Here is a 20,716-nt window from a genome sequence, read left to right as displayed (position 1 = left end):
GTATTCACCGAGCATATTCCTTGTCCCTCGACTTCTTTTTTACATTCCTCTATGAAAAGTGGAGCACTCTCATAATTACAAATCAAAAAGTTACTACGCTCCGTAATGTCATTAGTAAATCTGACGACAAATGTACTGCTCATAAAATAATAAATGCAAACTTATTGATCATTGTGATCATGCGGGCAATTGCAGGAATTATGTCGATCCAATATTATATTTTCCAATTGAAACGATATTTTATTGTCAAAAATTTATTCGAGCGATGATACTTTGGGTATCGAATAAATTATTGAAGGAAAGAGTTGGTCAGTATAAAATTTATAATTATTGAATATCTGTTGACGTAGAAAAATTAAAATATTATTTATTATATTATGTTCGGAAACATACGGTGACAGTATTTTTCGCAATAACTTAATGAAATCACATTTTATATATATATACACAACGCTCGATGAGAAAATTAGTTTTCACACAATTCGATAGCGATAATAATGTGTTTTTGAAAAATTAGGTAACAGAAATTCGCACTCTCGAAGTTTTCGTACGCACTGGCCTATCTGATATTTAAAATGTCATTTGATAAAGCCATTTTCAACGAGATGCCGATATTAATATCTGACGTTGCGGAATAATCGAGTCTTTCGGCTAGCCAGACATTTTTATTCGTCTTTTCGTTGGTTTTGACCGCTTTTTTATCATTGAGCTCGAATCGATCGCGCACTCGATTAATGTGGTACATAAATATTGCATTCCTGGCGATAATCATCGGTGATATCATAGCTTTTCGCCACTTAAATTTAAAACGTTATAATATGAATGGTCCGGGAACCTATCCAGCTCGATGTAGTCCGTCTCATCGAGCAAAAGACCCTCCGCTAGATTTACGAGCTCACCAAAAGATGGTCTGCATGCTGGATCTTTGTCCCAGCAATAATACATTATATTATAAAGCTCACGCTTGCAGTGCTCCGGTCTGTCCAGTCTGTAGCCCTCTTTTATCCTTCGCATTACCTGCAATTGTGAATTAAGGTTAATGCACGCTATATGTAAATTGATAATTACAAGGGACAGGATTTCGTTAACATCCGGAAAGAATTAAAATGAAAAACGTAGCCTACCATTTAGGAACAGAACACATTGGTCATATTCACCAAGCGAATTACAAATTTCCATTAAAATTCAATGAATTTTTTAGTGTAGCTTAAAAAATTCTATTTCATTTCTCCAAAATTTCGCAACCTAATGTAGCAATAATAAAAAAAAAAATTTCAAAATCCCTCGTTTCTGGTACTCTGTGAGAAATTTTTTATTTTAATTCCCTTCTCAAGTTGTTTTGTGAGTATTTATTCGAAAGGAAATAGGACAAATTTCGTGTCAGTCTTTCCTAGACTATTCACCATTATAAAATTGAACAGAAAAATTAAACACTCGCATGACGAATTCGCTTTCTGTTTCATTGATTCAGTCTCAATTTCGAGTCAACGAAACGTAGAGATGCTGACCAGCCCTTGAAATACCTCAGAGAATCTATGGGAAACCCAACAGGTGGCAAAATTGATTGGAATTCGAAAAAGTGTCGTTGGGTTTTCTAATAAAATTCATTGCGCGTATCGGACACGTCACGCTCCCGTAGCTTTAATATTGTCCAATAAAATCTTCGATTCTGTATAATTAAAGCTTCACTATTTCTCAATTCTGGAATTACCATGCGAAAACTTACAACGATAATGAATATCTGGCGTGTCCTTGGTTCCAAATAAATCAATGATTTCTTTCAACCTCCGCTAAAATTTGGATACGCGCGACATCGATTTCACTCGCTAGAAAATTTGGGAAATAATCGCTTATGGAGTGAATATTGATGTAACGAAATTATGATTTAAAAAATTATGAAATAGAACAACAATCGGAGGATTTTGCGAATATAACGACAATAATAGACGTTTCGAGTGTGTCAATGAAAAATGGAAATATTTCAGCTGATGTGAGAATACCGAAATGGAATCATATTTAGTACGAGGATTTTCGCGAAACTCAATTTCCTTTGTTCACGAGACCTTAATCGGAAGCATATTTAAATTGGACTCTGTGCTCGTCCGCCCAATTATCTCGCTACCGATTGCATATTTCGAATACAATAAATCTCAAAAATAGATATGTGTCACGGAGCCGATTATGATTTGGCCCGAGTTCGTTAAAAAGTAAACGAAGGAAGGGGATGAATAACGAACTAATATAGCCAATTCAGTTTTCGGCACGAAATGAGGAAGGAGGAATTATCTAATATGATAAAATACCTCAGCAGCAGCGAGACCCGGATAAGGTGTAGAACCCAGTGTCACTATTTCCCAGATGAGAACACCAAAACTCCATATATCCGATTTAACGGAGAATATATTGTCGTAAAGGCTTTCCGGTGCCATCCAACGGATTGGCAAACGTCCCTCAGATTTTCTCTCGTAAATTTGATTTGCTGCTACGTCTCGAGCGAACCCGAAATCGGCTACCTTACAAGCACGATTCTCGTCTATCAGAATATTTCGAGCTGCTAGATCTCGATGAATTATACCTTTTGAGGCTAAATATTCCATTCCTTTTGCCACCTGGATAATTCAAACATAGAAATATTTAATGGTAATGAATCATTACAAATGAAAATGAAGTTAACATCAGGTTCGATGTAATAAATACTAGAAATCGTAGCTTTTGATGTGAATTTAAAATTCGACTTATTTTATAAAATTGAAATGGTTTCGGAGCTTTGAACTTCAGCAAATTACCTGATAGACGAAACTCGTTAGATCCCGCGACGTCAAACCTGGTCCGCCATGATTTCTCTCTTCTCTCGAAGCTCTCAAAAAACTTTGAAGCTTCCCACCGCTCACGTACTCTAAAATAACAAACATTGGTTCTCGCTCTGTACAGCAACCGAGCAAACGAACGACATTCGGATGCGGCTCGAGGCTTTTCATGACCTTGAGCTCCTGTGCGAGGTCCAACCGCTCCCGCTCGGTTGCATTTTCCTTCAGGGTTTTAACTGCCACTATCGATGGACCGGGCTTATCGTCTATGTCGATAGCTTCGCTTCGCCATACTTGACCGAAACAACCCTCCCCGAGAATGTTAAAAACCTGCATCGATGAAAAGTCAAGGATTAGAGACGATGGAGTAGCAAGTTTTGAGGTTTTTATAAAGATCCTTCAAGAATACAGAACCGTTATCAATTGTTTCCCATGTTTTAGTAAATTTATAGTTATAATTATAATAATATTACAGCGTTACAGATATGACATATGCAAGTGGCAAGCCGGGTAATCATTTATTAATTCATCATGGCGATGGAAGTATCAAGTTCTAGATGAACCGATAAAATTCATAATACGAGAAAATGTCATTCGTTTCCTGTTGTGAGAGCCCTGAGAATATAAATTGTCTAGACCAAGTGGTTTCGTGTAGCCTCGTTGACCTACTTTTCAATAATTGGGCTGAAATTTTCACCCTCTGGGCCGTACGACTCGAGCCCGTGTAATATTTATTCCTGAAATTTTGATCCCTGCACACGATATTTCAAGATTTTTAATAATTACGATATTCTCGATAATGCTTGTTTCAAAATGACGCTGAAGTTTGCAGCTTTGGAGTCCAACGAAATGATCCAAAAAAAATCTTCAATAATTCCAGTAATTCTCCAATTTTGTTCCCTATCGAATTTGCAATTTGTAGTTTTTCAAGCTGCACCGATACTTCTTGCAATAAAAAATTATTCAATTATGAATGTCTTTTTCTTTACACCTCGGTCGAAAGTACACAGTTTTTGCACCAATTTTAGTACCGAAAGTATAACATTTCTGCACTGTCAAAACTGCACGCGCGTCATTTGTCTCAGCGGGAGCAAACAATTTTGTCTGCATTCCGAAAGGTTTGACATAGTTTTATTGACGTGATGTTTTTTTTTTGACGTTTGACGTTTAAATCGATATTGCCTACACAGTTTTTTTTTTGAGAAAGACCGTGTCTAGTCGTCTGGAAACCGTATGAATAAGGTTATGTTACCAAAACAGCGCTAAACTGCTACATGTCCGGACGAATAACATGCATCTATTCTTCCAAATGAAATCGATGCGACGACAAAAAATAATGTAATCGAATTGATGAAATGTCCGAAACAATGGTCTATTTTCAGGTGCATAGGAAAGCAAATATTCATATAAATTATCAAGTATAGTAGCGGGAAATATTCAAAGAGAAATTGTTAATTAACTGCATGTAGCGAAAAATGAAAATGCGTGGAATAAATTTAACAAAAGCAGTGACATATTACGAAAGTACACACTTTTCTTTAAACGCATTGTCTGATCGTCCGGTTACCGTATATTTAGCATTAGCCTATTCGTCCGGATTATATATTGCTGCTGAGAACTTTTGTCGTGTGTACTTTCGTAATCCGTAGTCCGGACCATCCGGACTTGTAGCAGTTTAGCGCTGTTTTGATAACATAACTTTGTTCATACGATTTCCAGACGACTAGACATAGCCTTCTTTAAACTATAATAATTGTATCGTTCGATTATTTATACTTGTTCCGTTATTTATAACCTAAAATAAAAAAATGAACTCATTATTGTTGTTTTTTTACTCTAATTATATTTGCTGTTTTTTGTATTGATGCCTGTCCCCGACCAGCTGGCACTCGCTTCGCTCGTGCCGCAAATGTCGGGGCAGGCATCAAAACATCTTCTATCGATAAACGAACATTTCGGAAGAAACGTACTTTCGACCGGCTGTAAAGAAAAATAGTATACACCACACGCGCAGTGCAGGAATTTCAAACTTTCTGCCCTTGTAGTGTTAGTGTAATCAAGAGACTCGGTAGAGTTTCGGAACAAGTACATTGACAGCCCTGTCGTCTGCTGGCCCGAGGCTCTCGCCGAGACTATATTATCTCTGAATAAAAACATTCGTGGTAGTGGGGGTAAAATCGACATGTTATTTTGTAGAATAATGAAACTCAGGAGTCATTTCGCAACTTGAAAATTGAAGTTTAAGCCAATTAATAAATTCTCTTTCGATTATATACTATTTCGTTCATTTCGCTGAACTCCAACGTTGCAAACTTCAGCGTCGTTGTTTCAAAAAATTCTGATTGTTCGGAATTTTTCTCAATTTGTGGAAAACTACATAAAATAATACTGCTTGTATTTTTCGTTTTTGTATTCTACCTAAAGATAAAAATTGATCAATCGACATTCAAATATTTTTTCAAGCGTTCCTCTTATTTTTCAATTATTTATATATTCATGTAAATGTGTACTTTTTGAAAGGTTCGATTCCGAGTAGTGCTAATATCTCCATTTCCGACGAGTTAAAATGTAAACGCTAAAAATCTTTCTCCCTTCTCTAACTTTCAATGTTTTTCTTTCTCACACGTTGTCATATCGAAATAGAATGTTTCTTTTTTTCGAATGAACTCACCTTAAGTCTGTGTCTTGGAAATTCCCACTTATCACTCTGAATTTTCGTTTGCACGCCGGCATGATTGTCTCTTTCCCAAGGCTCGTATCTGTTGCTTTTAGCCTTTTGGCCTCGCCATCTTTTGAGGACGAGAGAAGGATCGTCCGAAAGATTTGACACGCTCACGGAAGCTTGTTCTTTCTGAAAACATTGAAGAAATTTATTAGAGCGCAAAAACTAACGAAATGAAACTAAATTCGTAAGATGCGATTGATAATTCGTTGATCAATGCGTTGAAACAAAAAACAACCAATGGCATTGAGGATTAATAACGACCGTGATCGAATGAAATAATCGAAATTATTATGATTACTTAAAAGGAATGAAAAACGTTTTGAACACTAATCAAAAAGTAAGCAATTCATCATCACCAGGACCCTCATAGGAAGGTGTTGACAACATCGAAACCTTATTATTGAATCATCAACAAAGTTGTACGTATTTCTCACGATCTCAACGAATTACCAGCAAAATGCCAAAAACTTTGGTTCGGTTTCGATGAAAATACAGTTCGACGTATTCGAAAAAATGAAAGGACTTCGGAGCTAGAATTTTTCGTCTTCTTTCGACTTAGTCATTATTACCGTGTCCTCCTTGCACTTTCGGGCGGTGCAAAACTTGTTTCTGATAGACCAGACGCCGAGGCCAAAACCAAGGAGCAAGACGCAAACAGCCGCTACTGGTACCAAGGTTATGGCCATATCTTGGCTGGGTGGTGCCTGGCTCGGCGATATCTTGGAGGTAAGGGCTGTGCCTTCGACCTCGTTAGCTTCAGGAGATTCTTCGGGCAGGCCTTTCGTTGTAGTCGTTCGACGGGTCGTTTCGAATTCCGGTCGAGGTGACTCCGGCTGAAGTTTCGTAGTTTTTTGTCCGTTGCCAACTGGCGACGAGACCATCGGCGGATGAACCATCGGATAGCTTGGCAAATTGGGGAGACCAATCAGCGGAGGATGTATTCGTCCGCCGGAGCCGTGTTGACTCGGGAACGGAGACCTGCACAAGGAGGAAAAATTACTTGCCAATTTGCTGTTTGTTCAAGAGTCCAGCAAGGTCAATGTTGCCGAGTTCAATAAATCCGAATGTGATTCAACGAATTTTTCCTGCAATAGAATTTCCCCGGGAGAAAAAGTTTGACCAATATTTTCAGAAAATTCTATTCAGCGCCATTGTGAATGAACTTTATAACGAACGTCCCATGAGATGTGGAACTTGGACTCGAACATGTCGATAAACGTCGGTTCGTACAAGAAATCCATCAAAGCACTTGAGCAACTTGAAGAACAGTATACTCTACCTTGTGTGTCCTCCATTGGGCGACGAACTATTCTTTATGTTGACGTAAACCTCGGTCTTCGCAGTCAGTTGACCATCGGAGACGGTCACGTATAGAAACAGGTTCTGGCCTCCCTGGAACCAAGAAACAAGAAGATTATCGTAGTTAACAGTAGTTGCGAGCCTTCCCATTGATTTTTCATCGTATGAACGCATTTTTTCGACGGTTCGTATTATGTGTATTGTGTATAACGATGCTTGGGTTTGATACGTCGATGGAAATATCAATCGTTCTCGGTGTTCCCATTGCTACAATTTTTCTATACCAAGATGCTTCCATGTGCAAGGGGAATGTACAAAAACTCAGCTCGAAACTGTGACGAATCACATTCCGTTACGAAATTCCCGTGACGAAAAATTTCTCAGATTTTTTCTCCGTGACGCAACGTGATGAAATATAGAATAATCATTTGACGATGACCACGAAGGAACACGCCTTGGCGCAAGATCATCCGCCAAGGCCGAGAAGGCTTGACGCGCTTTTCGTTCTCCGTTTTGCATCAACGGGATCAGAAAAATATTCCAATGGTTTTTCTTTCTCGTATTTTAGGTTACGAATTTATAAAATCTTCCGCCATTTATTTTCATATACAGCGGCGTAAATTTCTCCACGGCGACCGCGAAATAGCTCAAAGAAGTTGTCCCCTCATTAAATCTTCCATCCTTACGAACCGGCAAGAGAAGTGAGAAAAAAGCGACAACAAAAGAACCGCGAAAAAGAACAAAGTTCTTCATTTGCGAGCCACCGCGGGTATCGTAAAATGTATTCGTCCGACACGAGATGCTCGGTAACTTTCTTGTAACATTCTCGTTGGAATCTCGATGTTTGTTAATTGGACAAAGAAGCCTTGATGACGCTTCATCCTCGCAACATTTACCGAAGAGTAATGACCGACCAATTTTTTCCTCGTGACTCGAATTCATCAACGAATCACCAACTGATATTTATTTTGTTTCTTTCTATTTACCCTTCCTTTGAGAGTGTCATTGAGAAAAACCACACCAGTTGCGTTGTTTATGGAAAATGGTAATGGCGGCTGAGGACTGTCGTCGCCGTTGTAACTGTGGCCGAGGGGCTCCAAACCAAATGTCAGATCGTCCTGCTCGTTGTCTCCGGCTCTAACCCTGTCAACGATGCTTCCAACGGGTTCGGAATCCGGCAATACCCAATTACGTTGAAGCCACATAACTGGCGGCGTATTGTCGCTGAATTGACTGTCTGCAAAACAAACGATCGTTGATTGGCATTTTAAATCGAGAGAAAAAAGCTGCATTTCATCAACATTTTTTTCTCAACAATTCTCTTCTTTTATCAAACATATTTTCTTTATTGCTTACTGCATTTAAAGAAACTGTTGAATGAAGCAGCGGTTCACACTCCAATTTAAAACAATGGAATAATTTGAAAATAAAAATAAAAAAAAACGAATTCGTTTTACGAACGCAACGCTCGGAAATTTCTCTTTAAAAACTTCACGATGAATTCCCCTTTTATCGATTTCTATTCTTTGATTTCTTCGATTGTTCAGTATTCTTTGGCAAAAGATCTATCTTGCTTTTTCTCTTCTTTTTAATGACTTCTTTCATGGTTCGTAGTTACGCTCGGTAGTGCGCTGAGTTCCAATTAGCTACGGACTTCGCGATATGATAATAAGAGAGAAATAGAGGAAGGGGGGAGAGGAGGAGGAGGAGGAGAAAAGAGGAAGAGGAACGAGGCTTTTCTTCGCAATATTCCGATGGTTTCTGCCTCCGTATGTATATCTATACGTGTAAGTGGTTTCCATGTACAAGGGAAAAGAACGCTGGCTATAGTACACCATGAGAGATCGGCCTTGATACGCATCTTACTGGCATTTCGAGTTCATATCGTCAAGTAGAGTGTGACCCTGGGACTCGGTGCCTGACCTTCGCTTGGCCGACCGATAGGAATGAACCGTTTTTCTTTCCTTTTTTTCGTCTCAAATTAACGCATCACAGCTTGTGAAATAAACGATTTGGTATAATACTGAAAATTGATCGCAGTGAAGCGAAAATATTGCCCCTGCGCAAGCATTAGTCTGGTACATTTCTATTTTTTCATGCACCATGGTCTCAAGCGTTGAATTGAACATTGGACTCAACTCGATGAGTGACGGTATTTCGTTAAAAGTCCATCTGATATTCTCGAACGATACAGAGCACCGAGGAATATGCACGACGCTGAAGTTTGCAACGCTGGAGTCCAACGAAACGAAGGAAAAAAACATTTGTAATTGAGCAATTTTTTATTTCACGACGTATCGGTGCAGGTTGAAAAATTACGAATTGAAAATTCGACGGGTAACGAAATTGGAGGATTGCTGGAATTATTGGAGGGTTTTTTAAAATAATTTCGCTGGACTCCAACGTTGCAAACTTCGGCGTTATGAATATGCACGAGAAATGCTTCATTTTCAAATGAATCTGTAACAAGAAACGATAATATGAAAACGTGACTATTTTTGGCAAGTTGACCTATCGAACTCTTGGTAAACGAATTATGAGGAACTCAATCAATTCATGCAAATTCATAAAGTTTTATCCAATTATTCAATTTATTTAAGCTCTGCTGTAAGTGATCTGCAAAATTAGCTTACGAGCGCTCAGATTTGCGTAAACGGATGGAAGTGTGTCGCTGATATATTCTCGGTTATTTTATTCCGAATAAATAATGCCTTGCAGAGGAAAATGGTTATTTTCTCAGAATCACAATTGAATAATAATTATGGTGAAAATGAAGCAAGAAAACTCAAAAGTTCGGGTTGATTAAATTCTCAATCGAGTTTGCACTCGAAATCAAATTCAATTGGATGCAAGATGAAAATTGTAACGAATGTTATTCTGTAAATTCACGGTATTTGTGAATAATTTAAATGAAACCTTTCGTCGAGTTTAACGACAACATAGCCGTTTTTATAATTTGTTCACGCAAGCGAATAATCAAAATTTTGGTCTCTCGAAGACCGCGAGTTAAAAATTGATCCGATATTTGTGTCCGGAATGCACGATGAGCAATTAACTAGCTCGAGCCCGGTGCGAGAGTGAAAAAATTCCGGCGACAAAGGAGTTCGAGCTCTCCGACGATTTTTCAGGCAGTCGCAGTCCACCGGAAAGTCCAGCATGGCACATAACACATTCTCAAGATATAATATAGAAATGACGGTATACTAAAAGGCGCCGCATGGTGTGTCCGGCACCTTGAGGGACTCGGAGAAAGTGGGACGATGAAAGTGCGACTAAACGAGAAGGGAGCCTCGATGTTCGCTCGACGAGAGTAGATGCGCCGACTGAAAAAACGCGTTCCGGACTTTTCTGTCCGTTGCTTATTTTTCACTCGTATTTCGAGGACACGGAGAACGACCAATTCAAATATCTCAATCCACCGAACATTATTCCCGCATCATTGTCCCCGCGATACATTCAGCGAAGAAATCTCTTAAAAAATTCATTAAAAAACACTTTCTTCGGTGGAAGCAATGAAGCCAAATGGCAAATCGTTCCTCCTTCCGTGCTCATATTCGTTCAAAAGTCATTTCCAATCTTGGCACAGCGCTACCAGCATCACCGTCCCGCCAAAAAGCTTGGACGCTTCAACTATTTTCTTCCGTTTGTAGAGTCAAGTATCCACGCAAATTTGACGAAGGATTTTTCAAGACCATCAGAAAATCATATTCTAATTAAAGCTTGAGATTAACCAAGCGATCCCCAGCCAACGGTTGACAACAAGTCTCTGATATATAAACCAGAAGAACCTGCGTCGTCATATCGTGGTCGCAACTCACGACCATTCGCTTCTTATTCACCGCAATGATATCCATTATTCAGACGGTCTTTACCAGTTGGAGTGCTTTTCTCTCTCCCTCTCTCTCTCCTCATTTCTCTGTCCTGTCCCCACTTCCAAAGCATCCCACAATGTACCCGCACACGAGGAAGACTTTTATACCGTTTTCTCGCCGCGACTCGAATCTCTCCGTGTTTCTATCGCACACATCGGCGTCTTTTGTAGACTTTTCTTACCGGGCTGTACGCTCCTTTACAGGTGTACCACACTCGAGAATGAAACAACTTTTGGCAAACGTCCAGACGGCCTTATAAAATTAAACGTTTGTAAAAAAGGACATGGCGGTTTATCGACATCCGCTTGCGAAGCAACTGGTATCTCGGCGAATGTACATTTTTTTCATTCTCGTGCATGCATTAATTCATCGCGGCAAAGTGCGAATTTTATTTGTTCTTATCATCAGCTTACGATATGCAGAACTTGATTTAATCGAGGCGAATATACTTCAAATCTGCGCTACTGCTCCGAAGAGAGAAACCTGAAGGGAAAGCAAGAAGAAGTTTTTCTTGTACTGCGCGAGCAACTCCTGTATCGGCTCCGGACGAGACACGATCCCGCCGCGCTGGTCTTGTTCCATCGAGAAATATTTTACGATCCCGCAACCCACACACACACACACACACACACACACGTACACGAGAGTACTTAATTGTCGATGCTGCATATGTAAAATCACTTCTGGTACCCTCAGTGCCTCGAGATTTTGAGAAAAAACTCTCATTAAACGAGCTCCTTTCGAACGGTTGCTCCAATGAGTCTAAAAGCGTGTAAAACTTTGTTTTTCGTCAACAACTTTTTGTGAGTATTTTCTTGATGAATCTGGAAAATGGAAAAAAACCTTCGGATAATCAGGCTCTGTGGAGTAGTCATCGCTACTTTTTTTTGTAGAAATGTCTTAAAATCGACCTGCAAAAAAACAGAATCGATTCGCGATAGACTGCACATATATGCCGGGTCCAAATTCTCATCCGGTGGCTATCGCAGTACTCAAAGATGTCCGAAGTATCGGATGACGCTGAAGTTTGCAACGTTGGAGTCCAACTGAACGATCTAAAAAAGCCTCCAATAATTCCAGTAATTCTCCAATTTCGTTTCCTGCCGAATTTGCAATTCGTAGTTTTTCAAGCTGCGCCGCGATACTTCGTGAAATAAAAAATTGGCCAATGACAAATGTTTTTTTCGTTCATTTCGTTGGACTCCAACGTTGCAAACTTCGTCGTCGTAGTATCGGAATTTCGGTCACCGTCGACTTTCATGTACGGAATAATTGAACGAATCTGACAAAAACCTTTTTCTCGCTTTCTCTCTCTTTCGTCCATGCGTTCGTCTTTTTCACGTCGCCCGCGCCTTGAGGCCTGACCTTAGCAACTTTTTCATTAAAACTTTCCACTAATTTCCGATTCGCATATTTCCCAACACATTTTACCGAGTATTATAATTTTTATTGAAAACGAACGTTAGCGACGCTCCATGAATTTATTATTTTCCCATCTTGGCTCTGAATCGCCATAATTAGCGAAATTTTGGCCGGAGAAAAAAATAGTGACTGAGAAATAAACGTAGCGAGAATCGTTTAGAACGGATTGGGATAAATAAGCTAGCGCAATACTTTTGGGTGAATGTCGATAATTTGACGAGGTCAAAGGTGTCCATGCAACGAGCACTGTATCGCTGAATTGTACGCAGGCCTCGACGTAACAACGTGTGACAATCTGGTACGAATTTATAAACACTTTCGAAAAAGTGTTTGCGAAGGCATTGCCACTCTCGTTGCACAAGGAAGAAAGTCCTTCGCGGAATGTGTGTATTCATTACCGGGAAGGAGCCGGTTCGTTGAACCAGAACGACCGAATAAGCATTCGAAAATTCCCAAGCTATTATCCCATGTGTTTATTGAAATGCGCGAAGAAAGGAAAAGCATGCCGTGTTTGCTATGTAAAAACATCCTCGTGAAATTTCTCGAGCAATTTTATAACGACCGATCATTTCTATTTTCGAGCGTAAAAATAGCCACGTTTCCTCGAATATAATCACTGAAAAATACAAAGCGGTGGGGTTCGTCTTCGCACACGGATAGGATCCAACGATTTTTCTTATTCGGCAATAATGTTGGAAAAAGAACACCGTATTTTCTGCTACTTCAAAATAGGTCTTGTTTGTTTCATAAAGGTAAATTTTTAAATAAAAATAAATGGAATAGTAAAGTCAATGTTTGGGAAACAGCTTTTAAAAGGCATTAAAAAACCCAACTTATTTAAACCAGTTTAAATAGAACAAGAATGAACAAATTGAAAATTATAGATGTGAATAATAATGTGTGATATTCGATGTAGATTAAGAGGAAATTAGTTTCGACTCCTTTAGTGATTATGAGAAGGAGATGATTCTAGACTCTTTTGGACTTTTGAAGTCGCTTTTATCGACGGTCAGACCTCGGGCTTCGGATCGGCTGGCCAGACCGATCGCTGCAGTGATTGAATAAAATTTCTCTTATCATTGCTGTTTTATTTTGTAACGATAGTTGAATGAATGTGTGTAGAGTTTATTATATTCCGACGACGCTGAAGTTATAGAAAGAGTTGATTTCTTTTTAAATTGTAAATTACGATTTCTACATCAATTTTTGTGAAAAAAGTCATTTTTTCTGCATTCTTTTCTTTGACATTTTTTTTTAATATTAAAGATAACACGAATAGAATAAAATCGTTATGGTCGTTTCTCAAAGGTTCAAAATACATTGCAGTACTTTTATTTTATTGTTTTTCTTGTTACTAAAACAAGAGTTTAGCCTGTGGAACAGGTCTTTCATATTTTAGCAGATTGTGGTTCATCTTTTTAATAGAATGACACCGATTTACTATTGATCAGTCACATACCTTTTACGGATCATTAATATTGCCTCGAATTATTCGAATCGAAGCTGGAATATAAGGCTTGAAATATTCCGTAATAAAAACGATTAATAATTTAGGAAAGGAAAGAGCTTTCAATATGAGCGTCGTTCTAAGTGATATTGCATCTCAAAATAAATTGCGAGGGAGCGTTAATTTCGTTGCGACAGGAGTTAAACTTTCATTCGGTTCTTGTCCATTCCCGATGGTGAGCAACAAATTTTTCAGTTCGTATTTCCTCCTCAAGTCGAGGTTCGGTGTCACGGAAAGGACTCAAAGTAGTGGAATCGTCCGAAACAATTACGCGGATGAAGGCGAACGAGAAATTGAGAGAAAAAAAACGCCAAAGAAAGAAACGACGAGAGCAACGAAGAGAAAGACGCTTTAGTATTTCTGCGGTCTGGCACACCGCAGGACTCTCGCATTTTTCGTGATAATCTTCGCTCACTTCACGACCCTGTGCAAAATATTCTCATGTCGGATGAGTTATTTAGATTTTTTTGAAACCCCGTCGCAGCAAACAATTCGTCACGATTTAATTTCTCAACGGTCAGTAACGGACTCGCGAGAAGCGACGATACAATGAAAAATAAATTTCCATTATTTTCCATTTTTCTTTTTCGTTTTATTTTCAGTCGCTCCAACACTATATTTTCATTAAGATTAAACATTACTTTTAGCTGAATAAATGAGAAGGGAATTTGAATCTATTGAATTTGGCCCACGGAAGTTCTACCCCGTATATGTGCTAACTGATTCATTACCCTTACAAAGTATATTTCGAAATCTCACATACGTTCTCGTTTTTATAAAACTTTCGACTATTTAAAAAGCAGCAGATTATGAACTTTTCAAACGAAATGCATTTCCTCGGAGAGTTTTTTCCCCGCGTGATCAAAGCGCTCGCGTCATAATTGTTGTCGCAAAAGAGAACATTTTTAATGGAGTTTTATATTCGACTCGATCTTTTGAAAAGTGGGAAGAGAATCTTGTGCAGAGACCTGTTCAAGGACGTATATGGAGACATCGAATAAAATTGCTGTTCTGGCAACGCGTTTCCGGGAACGAAGGGTCCTCGGAACGCGTCTTTGTACGCGTATATATCGAATTACGTGTAAACCTTTTCGCAATCCGAGAGTTCTCTTTCGAGGATCAACGCACACGACTCTTCACACGCGTGTATATTATGGAGGTAAATATATAAATGTGCAGGTGAGCATACGTGTTGAAAAAATACTTTTTCACGAGTCCGGCAAGCAACAAAACCAGTCGGAAACCCGCTGCCTTAGAGCCAAAGTAGAAGAGAACTTTCACTTCGTTGAGGCCGCATGCACATAACACAGTGAACACGACGACGAAGTCGTGCCGCCGCCGCCGCCGCCACCGCCGCGCCTTCCTCCTCATAATACAATTCTCTTAAATATTCCTCGAGACCAGCACGGCAAAACGCTTCACTTTCATGCACGAGCCCCGAGCCTTCTCCATATGCCAGCGCACATATCGCGAGTCTTGGGTACGAAACACGACGTTTCTTCTCCAGCTTCCCATTCCGAATCGAAATCATTATTTATCTCGTGCGAGTCTAAAGACCCGCGCGCATTTAAATACGCTGCAATATTCTCGAGTCTTTCACGGACCATCCTTAGGACGCTGAAGTTTCCATGGTTGGAATCCAACGGAGGAAAACGAAGGGAAAAAACATTTTTTATTCGTCAATTGTGTATTTCACAAAGTATCGGTGCAATTGAAGAATTGCCGGAATTATTGGAGGGTGTTTCAGATCATTTCGTTGCAAGCTTCAGCGTCATCCATCATTTCGTAAAATTTGTACTCGCACTAGTGTTTTTCGATAGTTAAATCAAAATTATTGTCCTTTCAATTGTTTTGCTCATTGCTCCGTGTTTCTATTTCAACCAAACACCGAGCACAGCGATCCCCGGATTCGACGAAACTCTGGTTCGACGATCGTCAAATAAAAAATTAAAAAAAAATAACGATAAACCCGACATCGAAATGGTGTATTTGAAATAAAAAAAATATTACTCGATAAATAATGAATTGAGAGTAGAAAATAGAAAAAAAATGATATTTATTAATGGACGCTTGGCGGATAATCCTGGCAGCAGATATGGGACTGAGGGAATGTTGGGAGCTTGGGAGAGACGCTGCTCCCGTCTCCTGTGCACCGTCCATGCAGAAAACGTTCTGCGCTGTGCCAGCACTCGAATATACAAACGTCGGCAACATCCTTGATAAGTATTTCAAGCACACGAAAGTTAGTCAAATGGGATATGAACACGGGATCAGGAATGGACTCGTAAAAGCTGATAAAAAAACTCGAGAGTTCGAGAGACGTTGGAATACAGAAAAATGAAGGATATGCTGAGCAGTTTACTGCGAATTTGTGTAAAACGTCAAAGTTTTTCTCATAAAAACGGGCACATTCGTGAGTTGAGTTAAAAATTCGAGAAAATATTTATTTCCGCTCTCATTCGCGGGGTCATTGGTTGTCCCGGCGACAAATGGCCTTTCTGCGGGCAGATTAACATTGCTATTGATTGATCATCGAGTCTTTATTGCGTGCGTATGAGGAAAATACCGGAACGCCGTTGGCTCCTAAATGCGAGTGACTAACGGACAGATAGATCATTGTGCTTGTTGATCGCGCGATCGCCTCGTTTCACCACCGTACGCCACAAGCGTGCTGGAAAATCCGTTAATTACTATCGGCTGATTCGACGCTTCAAAAATACTGTGAAATTATCATCAGCTGTCAGGCTTCGGTTCTCGTTATTTCGCCAGGATTTTTTTCCAACATGAAGTTAGCAACGGAACGATGTGAAAAAACCCGTCTAATAGTTCTAGCAATTCTACAATTTCGTTCCCCGCCGAATTTACAATTCGTGGTATTTCAGCCTGCACCGATACTTCGTGAAATAAAAAATTGGTCAATTACAAATGTTTTTGTCCCACTGAATCGATCGAGCTGGTTCGATTTATTTTCGACGACAAATTCGTCGATTTTTATCGTGCAAAACACTGCAGAGAACAAAATAAAAAAAAAAAATAGAATGACAAGATAAAATCTACTTGAATAAAAGTTTATTAAAAAATCATCAAAATAATTGGCAAGTTTTTGTATCGTTCAATTCTTCTGTTGTATTTTCAAATACAACAGAAAAAAATCTCAAATTTATGCCACGGCAATTCATTCCGACGATGCAACAAAGAACAATTGTTCTTAAATACCGTTGATCGTTGCTGGGCTAAAAAAGAAGTCGGCGCACCACGCGCTCCCGATTACAGAGATTTGTTATTTGTTTGTTTTACAAGCTGCGTCGGCACGATACATTTTTCGTGGAAGACCCCCCCCCCCCCCCCCCCCCCCCCCTCGCGCTACTCCTCGCCGCAGCAGACCGGTAAAAGATTCACCTCGGTTTCTTGCCCGATGTCTGGTGACCCGATTCAACGTCTGTGCGCTGTTCCCTGTACGCGAACGCATACAAAAACGAAGAAAACGCTACTTTTGAATAATCACGAAAAATGAAGGAGTCTGAGGTGAAATGACATTTTGACATAAAAAAATGTGCGATGGGTTGAACTTCGAGATCCGAAAGTGCAAAAATTCTCGTGCATTATTAATCGATATCGATTTTTGCAAATGTCATATTTTTTTCGATGTGTCTCTTCACGGCTTTTCTCGTTGATGTTCGGTGTGGAATTCGCTTTGCAATATTTTCCCCGTATTTACGGTGATTTGTCGGGAATACGAGCCTGTCATTTAATCCGGCGATGCACGAAGCTTAAGAAACATTCGAAATATAATTATTCGCGATTTTTCAATATTTAATGCCATTCTTTACTTCCTCCTTCCGTTCCGATCCAAGCGCGTCCCGTTTTTTCAATTTTTTTTTTCTTATTGTACCTCCAGAATGTTTTGTTTCTTTTTATTCCCCAAGTTTCTAGGCTTAATTACCTCCGCTCTGGATTTTTTTCGTTTTTATTGCACTTCGGTATGTCGGAGGAAAAATTATTGTGCGATCGAGTCGCACACGCTTTCATTAGGCGAGCTTACCGTTTCAATTTTTAGAACAATTACGCGCGCGATTGTTTTGCGACGAAATCAGCCATTGAGTTTACCCCCTTAAATGTCGAATGTAAAATCTCGTCGTCGTTGATAAAATGCAGCAAGAAATTCATTTTCATTTATGAATTCTTCAGTATTTTACTTCGCTTGGAAAACATTTTACACCCCGTCGATTTACGATGCAGAAGAAATATGAATAATTGAAAATACCGATTCTCTTATAACCCACACCAATTACGGTACGAGAAAAAACAGTGCCGCAATAACTCAACGGAACATTCTCAAAGGTTCGTTTCAATAAGACAGGAACACTTGGAAATAGTTTACACATTTTTTCAATAACGTTACAGCTTTTCGAAGCAGAAGATGTTTTTCATTTTCAGGAATGCGCATAGGATTGTCAGGTAAAAGAATTTTCTAACGATGCATCAAGGTCGGTGTATATACGATGAAATATTTACTGAAAGAAAATACACAAAGATCGCGAAAATTCGCTTGTAAAATTAGAACGAAATTTTTTTTTTCTTTATTTTATTCGAAAAATAAATGAGAAAGCACATTCGAGCAGTTACATCTTCTACTGAAAGAAAATTCAACGTACGAAACTTTTCCTTGGTCCTGACACTGAGACGTACACAAGCCAAGAGCGAAACACGATAGTCACGGATACACCGGCGAGTACAGTTTCATGAAAATGATCAGGTTATATTAACACGAGATATGTGCTATGTGCTGAATAATGGAACTGCTTTCGTAAATTATGGGCGATATGGTAGAGTCCGCAATGTACGCGCTCGACCACACAGTCGCATCGTTGTACTGTTTAGAAAGCACCACCGCACAGAATACAATTTAGGCCGAATATTATTTATGAAATAAAACTGAATTAATTACGCTTGAAAACTATTAAAAATTGATAAAAGTTGTAAAGCTTTGGGAAGGGAAAAAATTGTTGCGCGAGTCTTATTTATGCCGCCGACAAACACAATGACGGTACTGTAACCTCAAATTTATTTCGAGTTAATATTACAGTGACTTGTGTTTAAGTTTATGCAATAAAATAAATGTTCAATTTGGTTATTTCGTTCGTCATAATTCGGTGCAAAATGAATCGTGCAACGGCTCGATCCTCGACCTATTTTTCTCGTTCGTTGAAAATAACAACACGACTGCTTTTGTTTTTATTCGCACTGAGGTGAATCAACTTCGACATGTAAAGGTGAAGAGAATGTTTGTATAAAGGATATAATGAAAAATCTTACCGGCACCTATAAGCAGGCAAACAGCCGCCGCCAGAACGGTCCAACCAAAAAACATTGCGCTACATCAGCCAACGTTTTTTCTCAATAAACTTCGATGCTCGTGTTGACACTGTGCCTCCGGTAGAGAGAAGGCCCGTCGACACACTTCGCGCGAGACGAGTCACCTGCCAACGATTCTTTTTCCTCCCAACAAATTTTCGTCACTCGAAGAATCCGAGATTATTCTCGATCATCCCGGAGCAACTTATGGCTCGTATCGTCTCAAATCATACAAGTTTTGAATCATTTCGATATTATTTTGACGTGTGGGTTTCGAGAATAAAAAAGTGTCGCGAGAACTTTCGTTTTAGGTTATGAATCGAGTATTCGATGCGAATGAACCGATTGAGTTGTTCCAATTTTGTTTAATCGGAAATCATCGATTAACGGACTTCCTTTTCAATAATGGAAGGAACACCATCACCAAAAAACTGCACTTTCTCAATTAGCAACACAAAAAAGGAAGGGTGTTATTAATTTATCTGACTAGCGACGTAAAAATATGTAACTCATTATTCAGTATCGACGTGATCGTCGAGAGTGACCCCAAAGCGACTCCCATGGCACGTGCTTCCTACCTCGAATTTTTTAACATCGGCAGAACTGGAGTGTGCCAAGTGACCGATTGAAATCCGAGTGCGAGCATATGAAATTAGTCGAATAATGATTTATTGTCGCGTTCAGCAAATAGCGTGCTCTGGCTATTTTCGAAAAAATTAACAAGTCGTTTATATTTTCGTGTGAGATTAACGACACTGAAATTGACCGCGTTTTTGCGGGGAAACTATTCACTCGTCGCGAGTTTTCATGCGCGGAACGTCGCTAGTTCGTGCGTTGAAATCACCAAACATTTATTTTTTACCGACCGCGATTTATTCGTTATAATTTATGTTTACGCGAATCCGTTCGTTTGATTCGACTGCAAATTCTAGTGAAAAACCTCGATAAATCCCGCATAAATTCGTGATTTTTAATTCAAAAATCAAGTTTATTCGAAGGATTGAGGGACCCGGCTTCAACGAGCTGAGCAACGGCTCAGAAGCGACTAGCTCGATCGCCATTGCACAGCCATGGCCGTCGTGCTTGGGTGCTCGGTGCTTCTACCACTCCACATAAGAACCTTCACTTTCCGTTCGTTCCCCATTCTTATACGCCAATTTGATGTTGCTATTGGTCGAGTACCGTGTGTTTGCCTCATTTTTTATATCGCATATAAACTTTTGAATATACTGTATGCATTCCACGGTCAATATTAACGACGACTTCTTTCAATTACTTTGACGCGATTAGTCCGGCGGCCATTGTTGTATAGTCAGAAAATGTTCGACAAGTGCACATTTAAGACAACGGTAAATAAACATTTCATATCCAAATGTGCTCCAACGAATCATGGCGAAAATCTTAATTATATAAATTTTTGTCCGATTCTTTTACATATTCAATAAGTATTTTAACCATGGTTTTTCCTATGACGTCATTAACGCTTCATTACGTAACTGGAAGAAAAGAAAATGCGGAGGTGAACCGGATCTAGAAAGTTTGTTCGAAAAATCATGTTCTGCTGCGAGTCTATTTCGAAATTATATTTCACCGATTTTTCGGGCATAATAATTTTAACTATTATTATTATTCATTGACTAGTGATTTTCAACGATTATTGCGGGAATGGAAACTCTGTGGTTATAGTCGTTAGGACGAAATAATCTCGCAAAAAATTAAATTCCAAATC

At 39.3% G+C, this 20,716-nt stretch overlaps 1 protein-coding gene across 1 annotated transcript; it reads right to left on the bottom strand.

Moving 5' to 3' along the window:
* Positions 1 to 341: 341 nt before the first annotated feature.
* On the bottom strand, positions 342 to 20,046 carry Cad96Ca (tyrosine kinase receptor Cad96Ca). The gene is made up of 8 exons (XM_043426515.1): positions 18,949 to 20,046; positions 7,818 to 8,068; positions 6,812 to 6,924; positions 6,102 to 6,510; positions 5,479 to 5,658; positions 2,787 to 3,137; positions 2,304 to 2,609; positions 342 to 1,017 (listed from the first exon to the last, which is right to left on the bottom strand). Exons 1-8 carry the CDS (start codon positions 19,001 to 19,003, stop codon positions 781 to 783), a joined length of 1,902 nt encoding a protein of 633 aa, XP_043282450.1. The 5' UTR covers positions 19,004 to 20,046; the 3' UTR covers positions 342 to 780.
* Positions 20,047 to 20,716: the final 670 nt, after the last annotated feature.

The sequence above is a fragment of the Venturia canescens genome, chromosome 1 (assembly GCF_019457755.1).
Source record: "Venturia canescens isolate UGA chromosome 1, ASM1945775v1, whole genome shotgun sequence".
Taxonomy (NCBI): domain Eukaryota; kingdom Metazoa; phylum Arthropoda; class Insecta; order Hymenoptera; family Ichneumonidae; genus Venturia; species Venturia canescens.
The sequence above is the reverse complement of the archived record's forward strand: the minus strand, read 5'-3'. Positions and strand labels throughout refer to the sequence as shown.